At 42.3% G+C, this 23,099-nt stretch overlaps 1 protein-coding gene across 1 annotated transcript in view; it reads right to left on the reverse strand.

Moving 5' to 3' along the window:
- Nucleotides 1-1,661: 1,661 nt before the first annotated feature.
- Nucleotides 1,662-23,099, reverse strand: part of ZDHHC5 (zDHHC palmitoyltransferase 5) — a 41,031-nt gene continuing 19,593 nt past the window's right edge. The window contains exons 3-12 of the mRNA XM_081904962.1: nt 12,003-12,124; nt 10,835-10,992; nt 10,078-10,250; nt 9,807-9,909; nt 9,639-9,730; nt 8,063-8,195; nt 7,547-7,670; nt 6,491-6,603; nt 4,264-5,153; nt 1,662-3,366 (exon numbers count right to left, since the gene is read on the reverse strand). Coding sequence (XP_081761088.1) covers nt 3,201-3,366; nt 4,264-5,153; nt 6,491-6,603; nt 7,547-7,670; nt 8,063-8,195; nt 9,639-9,730; nt 9,807-9,909; nt 10,078-10,250; nt 10,835-10,992; nt 12,003-12,124 — 2,074 coding nt within the window. The 3' untranslated portion in view covers nt 1,662-3,200. The remainder of the gene's footprint in view (nt 3,367-4,263; nt 5,154-6,490; nt 6,604-7,546; nt 7,671-8,062; nt 8,196-9,638; nt 9,731-9,806; nt 9,910-10,077; nt 10,251-10,834; nt 10,993-12,002; nt 12,125-23,099) is intronic.

Below are 23,099 nucleotides of genomic sequence, written 5' to 3' on the forward strand. Positions count from 1 at the left end.
GCAGTTCGAAAGCACCCTTAAGTGCAAGGAGATAAATAGGTACCGCTTTCTAGCGGGAAGGTAAACGGCGTTTCCGTGTGCTGTGCTGGTGCTGGCTCGCCAGAGCAGCTTCATCACGCTGGCCACGTGACCCGGAAGTGTCTGGCCCCCGGCCTCTTAAGTGAGATGGGCGCACAACCCTAGAGTCGGACACGACTGGCCTGTACAGGCAGGGGTACCTTTACCTTTACCTAACATAGTACTATAGTCCACTCAAAGGATGCTGACTGGAAATATTTGCTTTGGTTCAGGAGAGAACTGTTGGACTTCCACTTTCTATCTGCTTTAAAGTCATAACATTGAAGTACAATTTTTATTCCTCCTCCTCCTGGCTTTTGAAACCATCTGCCACACTATGTAAGCAAGGTTACACCTTTTATTAGTACACTCCTTTTAGGACTCTTCTCTGTCTCACAACATCATCTTGCAAGCTACCTTCAAAAAGTCTTGCTGTCAATATTACCATGCTATAACACTTGCAATCAAAAACTGTGCCGTATATCAAGGTCAACAAACAGTATTTTAAATTCAGAAAAATATTATTTTCAACCCTTGAAAATGAAGTTATATTTTTCTGTATGAGGTGCAGTCACCTTAGAGCACTTGTATGATCAAAGAAATCTCCAGAGGTTCAAGATTAAGAGGCAAGCTACATGGACCACTACTTACACAGAAGGAATTAATGTACATCCTTCTCTAACAACTGCAGCAGGATTTGGACTGTGTTGGGCAGGGAGAGGAAGTTTAACACTTTCCCTGCTGAAGCCTGCTATTTGCATCAGAAGGGAAGTGCTGACAGAACCTCCCTCCTCAGATGAAGAGCACTTACAGGGAGGGCTTTCTGGCAGAAATGTGGCTGAGAGGGGCAGGGAAATCACCATTCTGATCTTGCTTCACTCCCCACCCCCCTGTGCATGTTTACTCCTTTAATACAATGTCACATAGGTGGGATGGAACTATGTTCAATAGTTTTCTTTCAGGTTACTCAACAGAAACATATCACTTAGGTTCTGATATATAATTATTTGGTTTTAAGAGGTCAGACTGATTGGAGGAATTCTTCACAGGTCAGACTGATTGGAGGAATTGCTACTTCTTCCGGGAGGGAATTTTGCCCTCCCCCGTGGTTGATGGCTTGGTTTTCTTGCTTGAATTTGCTGGGATGTATTTGCTCTGCAATAACCTTGTGTGGGGCATATGAGCTATGCTTATGGTTTGGGTTCCAAAGCATAATGCAGTTGGTGAAGGATGGCCTTTGTTTCGTACTGGAGATGTGTAATAAATGGCAGTTGCTTCTTTTCCACTGCCTGAAGATGTTCATTCTAGATGCAACTACTTTCTGAACCAGTCCTTCATTGTAAGCCTCCTCTGTAACGAGGTTTGGAATGTAGACGACTGAATGAGCATTCCTCACTTACCTTCTTGGGAAACCTTTTGCACCAGCTCTGGGAATCAGCACAATGCCTGCAGTTCGAATTACCAAGGATCAGAAGCTAGTAATGTCCTTCCTATGGAACCATTTTGGGTGACACGGTAAGCAATACTGAAGGACAACCACCAGGACTTCTCTCCTCCCCAGTTAACAAAACAAAATAAAACTACACAAGCATGGAGGGAGTGGCTCATTATATAATTTTTTATTCCTCATTTTAAAATGGCTAGTCATAATAAAAATAAAAGTGTGGCCCATTGCAGGCCACAGTAAAGATATTGCCATAGAGAAAGAGTCAGTAGCGACTGGAGATTGTTGGATTCCTGGGTTGCTCTGATTTTTACTCATGGGCTTTTAGGGGTTAAAAGATTTTTGGCATATGGAAAAATATTGCTTTTTGGTTTGTTTGTTTTCCCTCTTCTTTCTCTTGCCCAGTTTGTGAATAAAGAACCATGATACCACAATAAATCAATATGGAACAAATCATAAAAGCAATATAAAAAAGCAGGGGAAACCACCTGGGGGAGGGATTTACTAAATACAAGTAATATATCCACATAGGCGACACAGCTCCAATGCCACTGCCACCCTCCTCCTGCTCAGCACCCAAAGCACATTCCTGTATCCTAATAGTATGCAACTGGCACCTGTGCATGCTGATTGGCCTGGTTTGTAGGGTATGGCATCCTTTCACTGGGAGTCATTTTACTGAGAAGTCAAAGCCTGTTTGGAGTTGAAAACATGGGAAGCCAAACACTCCCATAGTCTTCTTACCCCCCCCCCCCGAGCCCCCCAGAAAAGAAGGATTTATTCATGGGGGAAATCTTCCAGAAGGATAGAGCAGGGATTAGGAAGCCTTTGTCTATTCCCTTCATTTCCTGGAATCCAGAGTGGGGCAGAACAAGCCAAACTCAAGCCTGGCCACAGGCACTGGGATGACCAGGTCAGTGGTACTAATTAGGTAACATATTAGCATTTCCTCAGCCATACTTGTCCAAGGATAGTGATTTAACAGCAGTTTTTGTATTTTGCCTGACCCATTCAAAAGTAAACAAAATGATTCATCTGATACAGCCCTTTGGACTCCTCAAAAATTAAAATGCTCCACACATGGCTTCCTCAGGCCCAGCTAATGGGGTCTGCCAGGGCCACCCCACGCTCCATATGGATATATATATATATTTTAATATTTATATTTATATATTTATAGATATTTATATATACACACACCCAGTAACTCAGAACAGGAAAAAATAGCATCCGTTAACAATAAAAAAAAAATAAAAAATGATCCACTCCTACCGCACTAGGCGAGCGATTGCACAAGGTCCACAACTGACTGTCCTGTTGGTAGTGGGGCAGCCTGCAGCCTGTACCTTCTCTCACAGAGGGTGCTGAGAGCAACTCCCTCCCCTTCTCTCTGGGCAGTGTGCGCTACAAATTGCAGTCTCTTTGTTGGTTGAGAGGAAGAGTGCAGGCTGTGGAGATGAGCAAGGCTAGAATCCTGCTGTAGTGTTTAGGGACTCTCCCAATCCCAGATACTTTAGTTTAAAAAGGTAGCTGTCCCTTCAGCTCTCCCCCCCACCCCCCACAAAACTGTATTTGTAAAAAAAGGTCCATGCATCTGATGGGGCAACCATTTGGTGAGCAAGTCCCAATCTCCTGCTCATCAGGGACAGAGCATTTTGGAATCAGCCAGGGAGGAGTCAACAGTGGGGATATCACCTCCTCATACAGAGATCTCATACGTAGTCCCACCCACTCCAGAGACCTTCTTGACTCCTCCACGAGTGGGGCTGCTGAGAGGTGGCTGACCAGGGGTGGGTGAGGTTGAGCTCAGGCTTTTGGGCTGTCCATTGGACTTGCTGTAGGAGGGTCTCATCTGCATCTCGTCTCTGGGGAAAAGGAAGGATACAAGGATGTCAGGAAGTGACCACTCATTCAATGGCAATGGAAATGGAGGATGCCTCACACTCGGTAAGGAAAGGAAAGCTTGGGATACATCTTACACTGCTTAAGGAACAGTGCACTTTTTGTATCTACAGAGAACTTATTCTAAATACTTTCACCACCCAGGTAAACACACTAATCTAGAAGAGGATAGGATACTACACACAGATAATTATTAAGAAAAGATGCTACATGTACCCAATACAACACTCTCTAGAAGGGAAAAAAAGGAGGTTCAGTGGGAAGAAAGCTTTTCAGGAAACTGACAGAAGGACTCATGCTTCCACCATCATGAGAGGAGCAGGTGATTTCTTACAATCTGTCCTTTCCCTGGTGGACCCAAGTGTCTCTTTCATGCATGCCAACAAGACAGGGAAAAGGACCACACTTGGGTAAGGTAGAAAGGCAGACTCATATATAAAAGTTTTATATATGAGGTAGAAACCAAGCAGCTTTCACACAGATCCGGGTATCTTCTAGGAAAGCCAATGGCCACCACACACACCCAAGGAAAGTAGGGGTGTTCAAAGCCACACACACTTCACAAAAAGGAATGTGGTACTCTAGAGATATGCACTGCATTGTATAGTGGAGGAAATGGACTGGTTCACACACTGGAGGGAAGGAAGGAAAGGAGGGAGGGAGGAAGGAAGGAAAGGGCAGACGAGTGCAGGCATTATTTGTAGATCTCCCCCAGCTACTCCCTCCAAATGCTGCTGAAAGAAACAAAAATTATTTTGGGGTCTCTGGTCAGATCAGAGATAGGACAGGGTTGAATGCGGCTGATCCTCCACCAAGTCAAGGAACACTTAAAGCGCGGGGCAGGTGTCACTTGTACTTACTTTGGTGCCAGTAAAGGCTGCAAGGCCACCTCCTCAGTCTCTGGGACAATGGCCTGCGAGGACTGTTTTTGGCTGCTGTAAGACACAGATTTGCCCAAGTGTGGGGCTGCAGGCTGGTCTGGTGAGCCCAGAGAGCGCACTCTGAGTGCATGTGGTGGTTCTGGCTTGCCAAAGCGAGGTGGCACTGGGCGGGTGAGTGGGTTCTTGCCCAGAGGTGAGCGTTTTGAATCGTCCGAGGAGGAGCTGGTACGTGGAGCATTACTGGAGCCTGGGGTGGACTGGATGCCTGAGTCCCCCAGTGCTGTATCCTCCTCTTTGGCCAGGGGTGGTGGCGTGGGTGACTGCTGTAGCAGCTTCTCCCGCTCCTGCATGGAGGCCACAATGTGGCGTGAAAGATTGTCATAACGGACCGGTGAAGGGTCACGGGGTGGCTGGTGCTTGGGTGAGCCAGAACTTGGGAAACGACTGTGCAGGTCAGCCTCCCGCTGCTGGGCAATACGTGCCGAGAGGAAAGGAGATGTGTAGCCCATGGGGGCCTCTGGCTCTGGGCCGGCCTGCACTGACTCAAAGTCAGGGCTGTCAGAGGGTGTGAGAAGGCTGTCGTAGGACAAGCTCCCATTGCGCGTCTGGTTCACCAAGCTCTTGTAAGATGTGGATGTGGTGCCCTCAGAGCGGATCGACTGAAGATGGCCCAATTCAAAGCCCATGCCTTGGGCAGACTTGAGGCTGGATGAACGGGAGCCACTGGATAGTGGATCAAAATGGAAACTTTTGCCAAAAGTAGGAGACCGAAAACTCTCTGGCTCCAGACTTGGCTCAGAACGGTAGCTGGGGTTTCGACTGCCCTCAGCAATGGAGGTTGCCTCCTTCAAGCTGTCTCCTCGGCTTAGCTGCAGCAGGAGAGAAGGAGGGAAGAGGAACATATGTAATAGTCATTAGCAAGCCTCCTGGGATGTGGATATTAATTCATAACTATTGGGTGCAGAGTTTGCTTTCTCAAAGCTCCCATAAGCAAGGACCTCTGCTTAATGTAAATGGAGTCCCCACATTTCTTGATGCAGAAACCTCATTTTTTCAAAAACACTGTAAACACAATTATGTAAGCTAGATAATCAAGTTATTACTTATTAAGAGGCAATGTGGTGTAACAGACTGTCAGATTTGGACCTTGGTTTAAATCTTCCCCAAAGCTGTAAATTTCACTGTGTGCCATTGGCTCAGTCGCATTCCTTTATCTAACCTATTTCACAGGATTGCTTTATACATAAGGATTGAACCTGGGATCTTCTGCTTCCAAGCATATATTCTACCCACTGAGGTATGCAGACCATTCCTTATATAAAGTAGAAGAACCTCATTTACTTCACTCAGAGCTCCACTAAGGGTATTTACAAATGTAAAAAGAAATTCATTTTTGGGGGCGTCTTGTTTAATAAATCATTACTTCACTGATCAAATTCTAGCCAGCCATGGAAGAAGCATTAAGAGTTTAATAGGGGAGCATTTACACGTATAGTTCAAAATCAGCATTTTGAATTGGGCCCAGGAATTAATTGGACCCAGTGCAGTCTGGCCAGGATTGGCTTCATCTGCTCAAAATGTCTTACCCTTCCTCACATGCACTGCTACCAAATTTCCTTCTCCGTATTAATTTTTTTTAGCGAGATTCGAACTCGGAATAAGGGCAGTCCTGGGGGGAGGGAGCACTAATATTTTGCTGTATATACCACTTGTCTCTGTCTGCTAACTGAAGACAATGCTTCATATATTTGATGAAGTGAACTCTAGTCCATGAATACTTATGCTGCAATTAGGTTACAATCATATTGCAGCACACTTAGCAAACAGGACTTGCTTTTGAAAAAAACAAACACACTATTGCACTGTAAGACTCTCAGCCCTTAATAATAATAATAATAATAATAATTATTATTATTATTATTCATGGGAAGAGACAGAGAACTGAAATTGGTGAAATGGTTGTTCTGGCCAATGAAAGACCCCTCTCAGCCCCACGATTCCCAACATTGTACCATGCTAGAATTCTCCATTTATGGCATAATAGCAGCTGTACAATACACTAGAGAAATTTCTTATAGAGAAATTGTCAAATTAAGGCACTAAACCACTGCACAATCTCAGAGAGAATTCCCTTTCCAACTCCACACCCTGCATTGTCTCCTGAAAACCCCACTCTTCATGTTTAACCCCCTTAGTTCTTCATTACCTTGGCGCTGGTGGAGTGAGGCAGTGCAGCTGAAGTACTGCTGCTGCTATAGCCAGGTCGGTACTTGTACATTGTTGGAGTTGGAGGGCTGTCCTTGCTTAGCAAACTGCTGTCTGTGGAGATAAATGGGAATCACACACATACTTACAAGCAATATAATATAGTTACTTACAGCTTTTCCTGGGGAGTTCCCAGCAATCCTGGTTTGAATGCTTTTGCAGAAATACCACATATCACAAGTGACTGATCCGTGAGAACCAGTTAAGAGCCTCAGGCAGGTGGACACACCATGGAGGTCAAGGAATCAGTCAGGAGGTAAGGGGTGTATTGCAGGAGTGGAGGTGAAATGGAGCAAGAGGAACAGTTCCTCAATAAAGACATCAAACAAGAAGCTTACAATCTGTACATGCACACCTTGCTAGTCCTGACCCTTGGGGTGTTCAATTTTGAGCACTGCTAGATGGGAAACAGTAGCACTGACTAGAAAAGAAAGCTCCAAGCATTTCTCCATGATCACGTTTTCTTTCAAGGCGCTACACCCTGGAAACACTACAGCAACAGCAAAAGCAGGTGGTTTCACAACTACACGAACTGGGAAATAACTCTAGCCTTCTGTTATTGTTCTATATAAGCTCTATAACAGCAGAACAAAGCACAGACCTGTCCTTCCAAGTAACCCCTGTTTCCACCTGAGTGTGGAACAGTCAACAGAGGGAGGAACAGTCAATAAATCCCCAAATCCTGACAGCAGCCTTCACATGTGGACAAGAGCTAAAGCTGGAGATTTACATGATCGTAACATCTAAAAGGTCATAACCTAGCTACCAACTCAGCACCTGCTCTAATAACCTGCCTGAGCACTGAGGCAAGCAGGTGGCTGTATGGTCAGAGTGCTGTGAATACCAGCACAGAGCTGCCACTGGGTTTTGTAAACAGTTCAGTACTGACCAGCTTCACTACTTGGCACTGCAGTCAGAGACTACTTCTCTGATGGCAGATCGCTGTAGAAGTGCACAGCTGATTGGATCCCTTGTCTCTCTGGAATGCTCCTCTTACCCTCATTGGTGGCCAGAGTTAAATGCGTCCTCAGACCTGTGTAGCGGCTGAGGTCTGGCTTGGGTGGTGGCGGTGGCTCAGCATCAGCAGACTGGCTCTCCGTCACCTCAAGGCTTCCTTTGGACTGCAGAGACAAAGTGCAGAAGAATGAGACAGGACCCAAAGTCCTGAGCATTGTCCCCAGCTCTAAAATGTTGAAAGTGTTATTAGAAGGACCTGCAGCCATCTAGCATTTCTGCAAGTGTAGTTGTAGACTGTGCATGTCTCAGTTGCTGGATGGGAAGGGAAAGGGCAAGTAAAAATTATATAGGATATAAAAGGGGACAACTCTCATGCAGCAATAGTCACATGGGAGGAAAACAGACCTTCACTTGTCAGGGAAAACTAAGTACAAGTTGTGATAACATGGGGGAAGGATGTCCAAGAGGCTCATTTGGTTCCTACTCACGAATGCAGTGGCACCATCAAGGTCTGGAGAAAGCCAGTGCCTCGGTAGCATCTTCATCTCCTCCTTACCTTTGTTCTCTTTAGCTCAGCCTGGATACCATTGTCCATTATCTTTACAGCTATCTGTCCATCTGATATTTCTGGTCGCAGGAATGGTGGCTTCACTGTAACAGTCTGCTCTGCCTTTGGCCGACCAAGATACCTAGTGAATCATGGGAAGCCAGCAAAGATGAGACAGTGCCTCCTGCAAACATGTGAACCAATGATGATGTTTACATGCTCTGGCAAGAAAGTCTGAGGAATGTTGGAGGCATGAAGTTATTTGTATCCAAAGAACTACAAAGGCAATACTGCAGGTCACAGTTCTCTCATTCTCTAAAATCGAGTCCTGGTATCACCTGTGGCTTCACTGTACATTCCCTTATGCGCTTCCCTGCCGTACAGAATGCACTCAAAGTAGTGTCTTTACACCCTTTGAGTTTCTGTTACATTACAGGCCATATTGCCAGAGTGAAGAAAGAAAGTCAAGCAGTGATGTGACAGTATCTGAGAGAATGTACATTTCCCTGATGTAAGTGTGCTGTCAAAACAATTATTATTTTTAACAAAATACTTAACAAACTGATGTATAACAGGTCTCACTAGTTGAGAACAGAAACAAGCCAAGGTGCATTTTTTATCCCTTTGTTTCTCTGGATAGGAACCTAGGATTAAAAACTGAACACAGCCATCCTTCAAGGATATAAGGCATTGGGGAACAAGATACACCTTCTATCTAGGAAAACTGGAGAAAATTAGAGGCCAAGAGATAACAGTCACCAGAACAAAACAGATGAATAATTACAAAAAGTGTCAAATCATGGAGTAAATAATGCATTCCTTCTTCACAAGTTACATTCATTGATGTAATAAAAGTAAACAGCTTTTTCACACCTGTAGTCTGTTCACACTTACAGGCAGCTGTGATGAGTGCAAAACACAGAGCATGCTGAAATAGTTTATGCAAGAAACACTAATAAATGCGCAGCAAAGAGTTACTGGATTATGATTTACATGAGTACAGACATGTAGTGATATAAAGTCATACAGAGTTCTGTTCTCTCTAATGTTACATACATATGTGTGAGGAACACTAGAGCTGTTGGAATTGGAGGTATCAAGGAAACATAACAATGATCTATTGTTAATGAGCCTTGCATATAACCTCAAGCAGGAATACCACATATTTTTGTTCTGTGGATAGTTCAAGTAAGCTCACAACCCACTCCCAAAGACTAATTATACTCAGTGGTATAGACGCACCTTGACATACAGATCCCAGAAAAAACAGCTAATATAAAAATTAATTAATCTTTCTGCCACATCTTTAGATAGTTGCCAACAACCCCTTCCTTTACTTCAATCTACAAGAGGAAGAAGCTTATAGCTGCTGTGTTAGACAACTGTACTTCAAGGTGTGATCTGGCTGTGAGCAATGACTTCCCACATCCCACCACCTCACTGTTGAAACCATTCATATGACTGATCCCAGAGAATCTTCCTCTGCTTCTCTGCTTGTCTCCATTAGCAATCAAGACAATCTAGCTCTTCTCTCTCCAAGAAAGAATAGGGCCTCTACAAATTTCTTAGGTGAGGCAGAATTTACCTGGGGGCTGGGGAGCTGCAGAGAACACGACTGACGTTGTTACAACAGCCATTGGTGAATGGGTTTACTCCACCCCGGAATTTGCCTGTAACCTGCAAGGAGAAAAGATATGTCAGGGAAATAGAGACACTATGTAGTGAAGTCAAAAACTAACTGTAAAATATCTACCTGCTCATTTGTAGTACGACCTCTGGCTACCAAGACCACATGGAATCCCGTAAGGCCTACAACAGGTATGAAAAACAAGCCAGCCACACACATCACAGCCATACTGTCAACAAAGTCAAGGAAGCAATTCATGAAGGACCAGCCTACAACTTTGTTTTTGGGATTCCTTTCCCTCCCACCACCCATCAGTTGGCAGTATCTCAGGTGAACAGCCCAATTTTTCACAAGAATTTGATTAAGGAATTCTTTGCACTCTAGAAAAAGAGGATACGTGACAGCCATACGGATCCCAGAGAGCTCTTCAACTTGACACAGGACAAACAGCAAGCCAAAACCGAATACACCCATGATATGTGCTGTAAGTGAGAGCAGGAACAGGAAGAAATAGCGATAATTGCGCCGCCCAATACAGTTGTTTACCCAAGGACAGTGATGGTCAAATTCCTATCAGTGAAAAGATAAAGAACAGAGTTAGAAGGACATCACCTCTGTAAAACAATACAACACCTGTAGAACCCCTCGAAACTCCAGGAAACCTGAATCCCACCCAGATTTTCATTTCCACAACAGAAGATGCAACTCCTATAACAAGGGTAAGTAGAATGGCTGTGGTCAACCAGCAGATTATGAATTATAGTTGAATGGTGCCTCATCACCTCTCCTGCCTTTCAATATGTGTTGAAAACACTTGTACACACATCACCTTGAATTCCATTATGGAAGGTGAAAAATAAATATAAAATAAACAAACACGAATACTAGATGAACGCATTTGCTATGGATTACCTTACCCACAATTATGCAATTGATTCTGCCCCCTCCCTCTCAAACCACCCTGGAGCACTGGTAAAAAAGGAAAGCATGCAAGTCTGAAGTGTCTATCCCAACCTATAACACACAAAACTGAATCTTGCAAACAGTTCCTGAACTGGATCTCAAAGATTACAGAATGTCCCAAGTTCATTATCAACAGTCCAACAAGCAATTCCAATCGCTCCAACACAGTCCTTCTCTTCCCAGTCTCTCACCTCCACACAGTTGTCGCAGACACTGCAATGAGAGCAGCGTGGGGGCCGGTAGAAGCGACACGTTGCACACCATTTCATGCGCACTTGAATACCCTTTATCTCCACAGTCTTGTATAATGGAGCTCGGAAATCATCCTCCTTGTCCTCATCTTCTTCAGCTGAAGCAGCAAGAAAAAAATCATAAAATCCAATGAAGTACAGAGCATGTCCAACATGTCCTTGCCCCCAGTTTCACAAACCCATTCACCCTGGCACTGACTTTTTGTTTTTGTGCTTCTGGTGAGACAACCTATCCCCTCTAAGAAGTCTAGAGAAAAGGGGATGGATTATGCTGACCCTTGATACATTTTGTAAATAAGCCCACAACAGCTTGCAGGGTTGCTGGGTTTTTTTTTTTAAAAAAAGGCTAGGAGTCTAGTATTCTGCATTTCCATGCTGGTCACAGGAGGAGAGGAAGTCCCCTAATTGGTGTCTGCTATGGAAACCCAGGACACCAGCTTCTTAGCAGGCTTGTAAAAACCTGTTTTGTCAAGAATGCTCCCATAGGCTCAGCACAGCTAAAGGATTGGCTTCCCTTCCTCCTCAGCCAGTACATAAAACAGACCAGCAGTGGAAAAATCTCCTCCACTAGCTCACTCAGCTGCCTGCATGGAATGAGCCTTGCCACCTACGGTTACCAGTGAGTTGCTACATACTAGGCTGTCCTGTAATAAGCCATGGAGAAGCTCTGAAAGCAGTGAGATGTCTGAGTCTTCTGAGTGATCCCAGGACAGGGATAAACTCCCAGTCAGCTTGATGCTAGGCAGAAGAACAAGGTTTGTCCCCACAGCTAGGGCCTTCAAAAATTTGTAGTGTGACACCACAATCAATACTTTCCCCACCACAACCACCTTAGACCAGATTTGGTGGAAATAACACATTTGGCTAGCTATCAAGACCAACCAAAATTTGTAGAACCTCCCCCCTCCCAAATATAGCAATAGCTTCCAATAATGAATCCAGCATAATTCACACTATAAACACTGTTGAGCTGGAAGATTCCTACCTATCCAGATTACAATAATTTATGCTCTGGATCTGGAGAGTGGAAGTAGCCATCCCTAATCAAAACATTTTCAGATCAATCAGTGCCTTGGAAATTGCTTCACAGGCAATTTTCAGTTCTCACCTCGAGGAAATATGCCTGGATCCATGAAGGTGGCCATACTAAAGTTGGCCAGCACAAAGAGGAAGACCACAGCATTGTAAATGGGGATGATTGGGGAGATATGCAAGCTCAGCCCTGGGCACCTACACAAAGAAAAAGTAAGTTAAAACAGATCTAGTAACATTTTAAGATTAACTATAAATTTATTCAACCTTAAGTAAAAGCACTGAGGTCATTCCACCTAAATAAACCTGGATAACCAGCAACTGAAAGAGAAAACTCATCAGGAGATTTGGAGTAAAGTGTCATCTGTAAGCTGAGGGCACACATTTCTATTTCGCTATAACATCTGAATCAGGAGTAGTTGTGCAAGCCCTGGACCAGTACCTGAATGTGGTGATGGACTGGATGAGGGTTGAGTTTGAATTCTTGGAAGATGGAAGTTCCATGTCCCAAAGATAGAACAGTTGCCTGTTCTGGATAGAATCGCACCCCCTCTAAAGGAGTATGTAGGTAGTTTGGAATCCTACAAAGCCTATACTCCGCTCACTTCATGGCAAATGGCCAGCGTTAATCCAAATATGCACAGGAACCCATTAGCAGTGTGGAAGCATCACTCTGTCAAATCACTTAAGAATTAACAAAACAATATAAATATGCATTTGAACACATGGCCCCACACCACCCACTTTGGTTCCCAAAGATGTGGATAAAGTTCTTCAAAATTATTCACTGAACAACATTTTCCAGCACAAACCTGATTGGCTGTAATATTTGGATAACTCCAAAATGTGTAAAGTTCTTCAAGGTGAACCACTGCTTATGTACCACTGCCATCATGATCGTGTAGCATTGAAATCACCCAACTCTGTGTAGTACTGTTCTTCTGTGCTTTTAATAGTTGTATTTAAGTGGCATTTTCCCGTTTATAGCAAATGTCAGCTCTGCTGAGGCCTAAGTACTGTAAATATTTTTAGTTTCTACTCACTCCAGTGATGAAGAACCCATTAACATACATAGCTGGAATTCTTAATGATATAATGCTACCAGTGTTCCTATAGATGCCAATGTGTACCTCTCACATTTATGTGAGCTCAATTTGTGCACTCGAAGTGCTGGGAAGTTTAAGCAAGCAGTTAGTATAGTAAAGTGCAAGCTGGAATGGCCCAGGTTCCAATTTTACCTCAGCTATGAATTCATTAGATGGTTTTAAAGCAAGTCAATATTCTGAGCTTCATTTACCAGTATGCAATATGATACCATTATTAACCACCTTGCAGAGCTATTGCAAGGATTATGGAGATAATGTGCATAAAGTACTTTCAACACTTAGGAAAAGTACAATAAAACACATTTTTGTGAAATAGTAACTTTCATCATTGGTACATATATATAGCAGTTACCAGTTTTAAATGGTTATTGCTCTCTATTCAATGTACACAGCATGGAGCGTTAAGTTAATACTGCTGAAAATGTTTACATAAATAAGAAAGTACCATTGGTAACATTTGCTTTCCTAGACACTACTTGAGTTTGCGTATGAGCTCTATGAGGTTTGGCATTTTGGACACACTATAATCAGCTGTAACCAAATTTGTCAACGAACAGAACACAGCAAGAAAGAAAAACAAGTTTAGCTTGTTTGACTAGAAGATCCATATGCAGAAGAACATCCCACATAAAACCTACAATAAGGCTACAGGTTAAGGAGGGAAGGCGCAACAAAAGTCTGCTTAGAACTAAGTTAGATAAACCTAAAATATTTGCCCACTAGATTCAAAACTTTAATGGAGCACAGCCAGAAGAGTATCAGAGCAAGCTCCTATTTATTTTTAATTAGGTAGACAAAAAAGCTAGGCGTAGCCTTAAGTTATCTGAATGTAAATGTAACTAAACTATAAAGTTTGATCAAGGATGATCAAAAGTAGATGCATTGAGATCAATGAACTTAAATTGCTTTGGTCTACTGATTTCAGTGGGTTTACTTGGCAAACACTGGATACCACCCAATAATGTTCCCAGCCCAATAGGGAAAGGAATTACACCTCCATTTGTATCTTAAGACAAATGAGTCAATTCATTTCAGATCAGTTGTCCCATAACATATTATTTTCATTTACACATTTATGAAAGACTGCACTTTTTCATTTACTTTGGCCACCTCATGAGAAGAGAAGACTTCCTGGAAAAGACCCTGATGTTGGGAAAGATTAAGGGCACAAGGAGACGGGGACGACAGAGGACGAGATGGTTGGACAGTGTTCTCGAAGCTACAAACATGAGTCTGACCAAACTGCGGGAGACAGTGGAAGACAGAAGTGCCTGGCGTGCTCTGGTCCATGGGGTCACGAAGAGTCGGACACGACTAAACAACAGCAGCACTTTTTCATCCTTTTAAACACATGGTTATGAACGAATTAGGATTCTAATCTATGTTAGTAAATACAAATCAAGAGCCTGGAGATAGGTACTGCCGGTGAAAGAAAAGGATGTGGTTTTGTAAATTTGATGTCAAAATAAGCTCTGAAACTTTTAAAGCTTTCAACTTAAAAAACCCCAAACAAACATGATACTGCTTTGGGCAACAAGGTTTTTGAAGTGGTTTGCAATAAACACCATAAAACTGATAAGGCTTAGATTAGGGCCTGGATGAGAGAAATATGTATAGCAGGCTAAAAAAATTAAATAGGCAGGCAGATAACTGCAACTGGTTCTGTACATAACAGCCTTATTCCCTAAGTCCACATAGTGGTACAAGAATAATTTAGAAATCTAAGATTTTATTGGATTCTTTAATTCTTTTATTATGCAAGAATGTAATTATAGGTGATATTAGAATTGTAAATAGCCATTTTAAAAACTGTCACACCTTTTTTTATTATTTTTGGTTTGCAAAGGTAAACTGATGAGATTTAGAGGCTACCGCTACCCTGAATAAGATATTGCAGTTCACCACAGGGGTTGCACAGAACAGTCTGCACTGGTTCTATTGCATGGCTTCCCATGGGGTGGGCGGGAAAGGTGTTGATACGGCATGTCAGTCCTGGCAACTGTCCTACTATATACTAGACACACTGGGTTTACATTTGCTCTAACCTGAGACATCTTTAGAATGAAAGCCAGGCAACTCCCTCACCTCGGCTTGTCTCAATCATAGGACATAACCTGAAAAGTAAGGTGTGTAAGATATACCTACCACAATGCTTGTTTTAGCAGCACAACCTCACCCAATTGTATTAGGGATTACTCCAAAAAAACATTAAGATGCTGGTCAAATGTACTTTAATTATGCTTCTGTACCAGCCAATTGGCTGTATCCAACACTGAAGCTCTGTTCGGAATACAAAACATCTTCCTCTCTTGTCCTCTCCAGCCCACAGAACACCCTTAAAATATTTTATTTTTAAATTGGGGGCATATATGGGGATGAAAGGAAATTGTAGACCCATTGAACTAACAGAACTCTGCTTGTTCAGCATTCAATTCCCAATCTGACCCACCCTAAACACTTTCTTGGTGCAGTGAATCTTAACAGTGAGTTTGCTATTTTACTCTTCAAGTTATGGCATATGCTGTCATACCATCTCTAGTTAAATCATCAAGTATTTTTCTCGAGGACTTATTTCCCACTAAGCAGACTGTGCATGAAAATAATATGCATTTATTTTCAAGAGACCATGTCAGGCACATCCAACAGGCAGATCGTGATCTACCGGTAGATCACTGGCTCCCCCCCAAAGAAGCTCAACAACTTTGGCTCCCCTAAAAAATGATCAACATTTTAGCCCTTCATACCCAACAAAACAGGGCTTTCCTCTTGCCTCAGAAAAGCTTAACAACTCTGACCTGAACCCCTGAAAAATGGGCCTTCCTCCTTCCTAAAAAAAATATCAACAACTTTGACCTGAACCCCTAAAAAAGCTTATCAACTTCAACCTGAACCCCCCAAAAGGGGGTAGATCACTGCCAGTTTTTAACTCTGAGAGTAGATCACAGTCTCTTTGGAGTTGGCCACTCCTGATGTATATTAAAACTATGTTGCTGTGCAAAATGCAACTTAATACACAAACTTGAGGTCACCACTCTTAAAAGCTGTTTTTAATTTGGTATTTACCCAGTGCTGTAATCCAGGAGTTGCCTGGTCACCAGTGGGAAGAGAACACTTGCTCCTGCCAACTAAGACTGGCAGAAAGAAAACCTTGGCACACCTGCAACACCATGTGGGATATGGGTGTGCCTATGCCCTCTTCATGGGCAACTGGCCTTTTCATACAGAATGGTAACTGCTGCATAATGCTGCACATGCCACCCACCAAGTAGCCAGGGCTGCTCCTTTCATTACATTACTTGTTTGAGCACTACATAGAAATAAGTGGGATGTGCAACAAAATATTGCAGTTTGGAGTGTTCATGTTCAGCGTGCCAGCCAGCAATGTATTCTCCTAGAAGGACATTTCATTCCACTCCTCATCACATCTAGTAGCTACAGTGTATGCTCAGTCCTGACTGAGAAGCGTAAATAAAAACCAATTTAAAAATTATAAACATTTAAATCAAGATTTTATTTTATTTAAAAAGGTAAGTGCCAAGTTTCTTTTCAGGAAAGTTTAGGAAATTAATCTGAAGAAATGGATATTAGCTCTACAGTCAGTCTCTTAACTATAGCAATGCCTCTACCCGATACATTGAGTTAAGTGACACTTTCCTATAAAAACTAAGGATAAACAATTTCTCAAATTTCATTATTTACACTCATCCACCAGACATTAGCTTTTCATTTTCACTTGAATGAAAATAGCCAGCTCTACTCTGCCCACTAATTATCTGGACATACTTGGATGTCATGGGTATTCCCCCCCCCCTTTTTGTTACTTTTTTGACAAGTGCAAGATGCAATCCTTTGTTTTAAGAAATAAACCATATAAATTCCATTTAGTTGTAAATTAACATGATTTAATGGTCAAATATGCACCATTGTGTATGAAATATATGAAGAGGAAATCAATAGAAAAAATTATTTAAATCAGCCTTTTCCCCTTTGCAAATATACGCCAATTTAGTCAAACTTAATTCAAGCACTAGAGCTAATCACAGATTGTCTACATAATCCCCCCTGACAATGACAGAACCTCATCCCATCACTCCCAGGGGGACTTGCTATATTGCATTCAAAGTGCATGGCAGCAAGACATATTGCATTCTAGTCACTCCAGGCTGTGGGCAGCTGGATTACCCATTTTTAAAATGCTAAACAACAGAAATTGCTTTAAGAGGGAGTGCTTCAGCCCTTGGACTACCTTGTAAAGTGATCTGCAAGGCTGTGAATTCTGAAGTGGACTCATAATCTGATGCAGGTCACTATCCACCTGTATCAGATTAGAATTATAGAGTTAGAAGGAACCCGAGGTTCATCTAGTCCAAGAATTTGCTGATCCTTATTGCGATCCTTAATATTTTTTATGTTTTGCAGATATTTTTAAGCTGCTGTAACCTGCCCTGAACATTAGACTACAATGGAAAGGCAGAGGATTTTTTTTTCTAAATCCAATGTGCCAAATAATGGCACATTACCATGCACCATCAACATTTAGCAACTTGTTACTTCACACCCCATTAGCCACCCTGGATAGCCACACTAATTTCCCAAATAACTGTGAACCCACCACTGTGTTCACTTGGCCTCCTGCATATCCTATAGCAAGATGAAGGTTCTGTGAATGTGGTGGTGGCGAGTTAAGGAAGAGAATATCCACCTTGAATCAGTATGGTATGGTACTGGGAGACATCAGGAAAATTGAGAGCAACAGTGTGATTATAACTTGTGCCTCTCTGGGCTTGTTCACTGCAGGGTGTGTGGCCATATTCAGTGATGGGAATGGGGTGGTGGTGGTGGTTACCTTTGCATCTGTGTAGCCAGGTATTTCAGCTGGCCACAGTATCTATGTGCTGCTCAGAATAGGTGTTAATTACAACTCTGGAAATATTAGTAACACCACAAGTTAATATGCCACAAACACTATACATATCTCACATGCAACTGTGTCTTAGGACAGAAGCCAGACCTATGTCGTATAATTCCATTCCTTAGAGGGACAATGCAGGTCAATTCTTCCAGGACAAGGTACTCATTCATATGACTAATCCACAAGCAAACACACAGGCACAGTCTTGGAGGTTGGAAAATGTTAAGATGGTACCCACTGACAAAAGTACTATACTGAAGAATCCTTTCCACAGAAAAGCCTGGGCTCAGGACCCAGCGGGCTTCCCCCTTGAAGACGCCTGTGTAATACCCTAATCTGCTTTGCTGCTGGGAGTTTAATCCCATAGATTTAGGGCAGCATCTGTCCTTCTTTCTCCAATCAGAGCAGTCTGTGATAAACAGATGGATTTAGGCAGCAGGAGCAAAGAGCAGGGAAGGGAAATGCAAGGCTACCTCTAAAAAATGACATATGGAGTAAACCAATTGACAGAATGCTCAGAGCCCACTAAGGGTATCTAAGGGACGTATATTAGATTAGCAGGGAAGGGTGAGGCATCCCTCCCAATATAGTCTTCCTCTCCTCCCCCTCATTATCAAAATATCTATAAGGCAAAGGCCAGTTCAACTCTTTTCATTTGTGGGTCAGTGAGAACACAGGCTTAATCTACAATACAGGCCAAAAAGAGGCTGAAGCAGCAGCTAAAAACCGACTCAACAAACCCTGCCTACTGGCATCAGGCCTGTGAATCATTAATGGTGGGCTGGTAGCTAGAGGCAGGGAGGTACTGTCAGTGTATTCTGAACAGCAGAATTAGGCAATGCAAACACACACCAAAGCTAGGAAGACAATAATTTGCTATGTAGAGAGAATACAACACAAGTTGATATTTCCTGTATGAGCTAAGGATAGAAACTTGAGCTTATGGGTGAATCAAAAGAACATGATATGGAGCCTTTTTGTTCCATGAGACTAGAGCAATGTTGTCCAGGTGTCACAGTGATATGCAAAAGGATAAATGAACACATTCAAATTATTATATATGTACACATCTCAAAGCCACTAGCATTCAATATGTCTACAGAAACAGTCTTAAGGCAGACAAAACCATGGGAATTATAAGCCTCTTGCAGAGTGAGATTGTAGATGACAATGATGTTGCTGATTCTTGATAATTTTTTTAGAGAAGTTATTATGTACTGCATATACATCACAGGCCAAGCATCTAAAAGCTGGGAATTATACATCTTTTACCTAGGATTCACATACCTATATTTTAATGATAAAGCTTTTTCCTACTGTGGAAAAAATAAAAGAAATGAGGGAAAACAAGTAAGAAGGCTAGTGACAAAATGAAAGGTGGTCAAGGTATTCAAAATAGACAGGCAGGTGCTGGAGACTCCACCCTGTCAGAAGAGGTAATGTTTAAAGAACTCAGACAGGAACTCTCAAGTCCTATCCCAGTAGTTAACCCAATTTATTTTATAACTTTCTCCCTACAGAAGAGATCTAGGTCAGAAACCTTCCCAAACATCTAATGACACAGACATGCCTAGCCCGTGTTTGTATTTTCTCTGCTACAACTGAAAGGATGAAGAGGTGACTCATTCGCAGCTCCACATCCATTAGTGAACTGTTTTAGGCCTCCAAGCTATACACTAGTGAAGTTCTTGGCTGTTGCAGAGACAGCTAATAGTGCAAAAGGAGAATAGAATATAGGCCCTACTCTGAAGAAGTTGGATACCCACATGGTGTTCCTGATCATGCCAGTCATAATTACTGCATTTCTGCTAAATTACTGTTTGAGTCCAACTTTCTCATAACTTCTTATATGTAGGCCAACCTCCAACATTCAACTTCTTAGAAATTCCTTACGGGTGCTACAATAATCTATTATGTTTTGGACAAATGAAAAAGTTACTCAACCAGCTCGGAACCTTCAAAGTGATTGTTTTACATGCAAAATAAAATATGAAAAGTATACATACTTATATGAGAAGCCACTCGCCAGTAAGCACACTATTGACATAGTTAGTGCCCATTTAATCAACTACCTTAATGTAGGAGGGATGGTGCTTCCAAAACTCTACATTAAAATCTCAAATTGTGATATGGATGAATGAAATTTTTGTGGCATCAATAATCCGTTGGTTCCAACTGTTTTTCACGTAGACCAGGGAAATGGGCCTGGAAAATGTATTTCAATGACACATGGAAACTGAGACTTATACTTAATTGAACTTTTTCTATTAGAAGCACAGCCCATTCAGTTTCTTAAGATGCCTATGTAACCTGTGTCTAGAACCCTGACCCAATCAGGATCTACCAGTATTAGAGAGAAAAGTTCAGTGGTTTGCTCTTACGATTTTAGCCTTCTAGTTCAGGCATAGGCAAACTCAGCCCTCCAGATGTTTTGGGACTACAATTCCCATAATCCCTAGCTAGGGATCATGGGAGCTGTAGTCCGAAAACATCTGGAGGGTCAAGTTTGCCTATGCCTGTTCTAGTTTCTAGATCCCCTAAGAAAAGAGATGCAAATGGTATGTTTAAGCAAACTGCTTCACTAACATGCTTGCTCAGGTTTTTCCCCCTTTCATTTCACTTTATACATCCTGTCCATCATGCATGAATAGCATTCTATTACTTGAACTCTAGAAATTCTGTTCACATTAACGTTCTGATTTATTATCAGGGAGGGTGTAAAGAAGAGGAAGGGGGAGCAGGTTTCTGGAAATGTGAAGCTGGCACTAAGGTATTTGCAACAAATTTTAGCTCTTTATTTTTGTACAGCCATAAATGGAAAGGCAACTACATAATATATACGAGAATCATTTAACCAAGTACTAGTGTTCTGAAGATTAAAATGAGGCAGCTGCCTACTATTACTCTAAAGATATTTGCAGGCAAATATGCCAGTTAGTTATGCCAGTTAAGATTGCCAGAAGAAATATCAACAACCTCAGATATGCAGATGACACAACCTTGATGGCAGAAAGTGAGGAGGAATTAAAGAACCTTTTAATGAGGGTGAAAGAGGAGAGCGCAAAATATGGTCTGACTCAACATCAAAAAACGAAGATCATGGCCACTGGTTCCATCACCTCCTGGCAAATAGAAGGGGAAGAAATGGAGGCATTGAGAGATTTTACTTTCTTGTGCTCCATGATCACTGCAGATGGTGACAGCAGTCACGAAATTAAAGGATGCCTGCTTCTCGGGAGAAAAGCAATGACAAACCTAGACAGCATCTTAAAAAGCAGAGACATCACCTTGCCAACAAAGGTCCATATAGTTAAAGCCATGGTTTTCCCAGTAGTGATGCATGGAAGTGAGAGCTGGACCATAAAGAGGACTCCCTGGTCCTGAATGGGGTTAACTCTGCCCCTGAGGGACCAGGTGCACAGCCTGGGAGTCATTTTGGACTCACAGCTGTCCATGGAGCTGTCCAGGTCAATTCTGTGTCCAAGGCAGCTGTCTACCAGCTCCATCTGGTATGCAGGCTGAGACCCTATCTGCCCGCAGACTGTCTCACCAGAGTGGTGCATGCTCTAGTTATCTCCCGCTTGGACTACTCCAATGCACTCTATGTGGGGCTACCTTTGAAGGTGACCTGGAAACTCCATCCATAATCTAGCGCAGCTAGACTGGTGACTGGGAGCAGCTGCCGAGACCACATAACACCAATCTTGAAAGATCTACATTGGCTCCCAGTACGTTTCCGAGCACAATTCAAAGAGTTAGTGCTGATCTTTAAAGCCCTAAATGGCCTCGGCCCTGTATACTTGAAGGATTATCTCCACCCCCATCGTTCAGCCCAGACACTGAGATCCAGCACTGAGGGCCTTCTGGTGGTTTCCTCACTGCGAGAAGTAAGGTTACAGGGAACCAGGCAGAAGGCCTTCTCGGTGGTGGCGCCCGCCCTGTGGAACGCCCTCCCATTAGATGTCAAGGAAATAAACAACTATCTGACTTTCAGAAGACATCTGAAGGCACCCTTGCTTAGGGAAGTTTTTAATGTCTGATGTTTTATTGTATTTTTAATATTGGAAGCCAACCAGAGTGGCTGGGAAAACCCAGCCAGATGGGCGGGGTATAAATTTATTATTATTATTATTATTATTATTATTATTATTATTATTATTATTATTATTATATTATTATTATTATTATTATTATTATTATTATTATTATTATTATTACTACTACTACTACTACTACTGGACCTCCAAAACCTACCTGCTGCAATAGGAGTGCTAAGAAGCTGGCAGCTTCCAGATAAATCCCAGAAGGCAAACAATCCACCCTGTATCAAACTGCAGTTTCCAGCTACATTGTAGACAGTTTCAGAAAGGTTGGTTGCCAGGGATTTTTCTCAGAGGCCACAAAGGCCTTAACCCCCTCCCCCCACAAAACACCCCTACACCTGAGCAACCCATTTTCATGCAAGATGATGTAAGAATTTTGTAACTTAAGAATGTGGTGACTGAGACTGCTTGTTTTCCTCTCCCCTCTACATCATCTTCCCTCTTCTGTTATGGCTTTTTAGACTGTACACTGGAGAACAATTGATTTGTAAGCCACTCTGGGCAGTTTTCCATCAGAAGAGTGGTATATAAATATTTTGAATATATAGACATGAAATAATGTATGAGAGTCCCCTCAGAGGCTCCAGAAGAAACTCAAAATGCCCTGTAGTAAGTGTATTTTTAATAAGCTTCCAAAACATTTAAACAAAGGGGGTAGGGTGGGAATAAAAGTGGGATTCCTGGAAAAACCTGAAATTTGCAGGTGGGGGAGCGGAACTGAAACTATCAAGTAAAAAAACAAAAAATCTAAACTACTTTAAAAATATGAACAGCATTATACATTACATAGAATTGTATCATTCAGTCTATGAAGTGTAAAAGTATTTGTAGCAACATTTTCCAAACAGCAAATATTTAGTCCCAAATGTTAGAGCGAGCTGCAAACACCTGCACCTTAGAATACTCAGTAAGAGTTTAGTTTGTACCCTTGCATTTTGGAAGGTTAATTGTGGGTAATATTCCTACCACAAGACAGGGCTGTCCACTATCACCATTATTGTTTATATTGGCCTTAGAAGTCTTGGTGCAAAGAATAAGAAGGAATCAGGAGA

The sequence above is a fragment of the Podarcis melisellensis genome, assembly GCF_964234715.1.
Source record: "Podarcis melisellensis genome assembly, chromosome: 1".
Taxonomy (NCBI): domain Eukaryota; kingdom Metazoa; phylum Chordata; class Lepidosauria; order Squamata; family Lacertidae; genus Podarcis; species Podarcis melisellensis.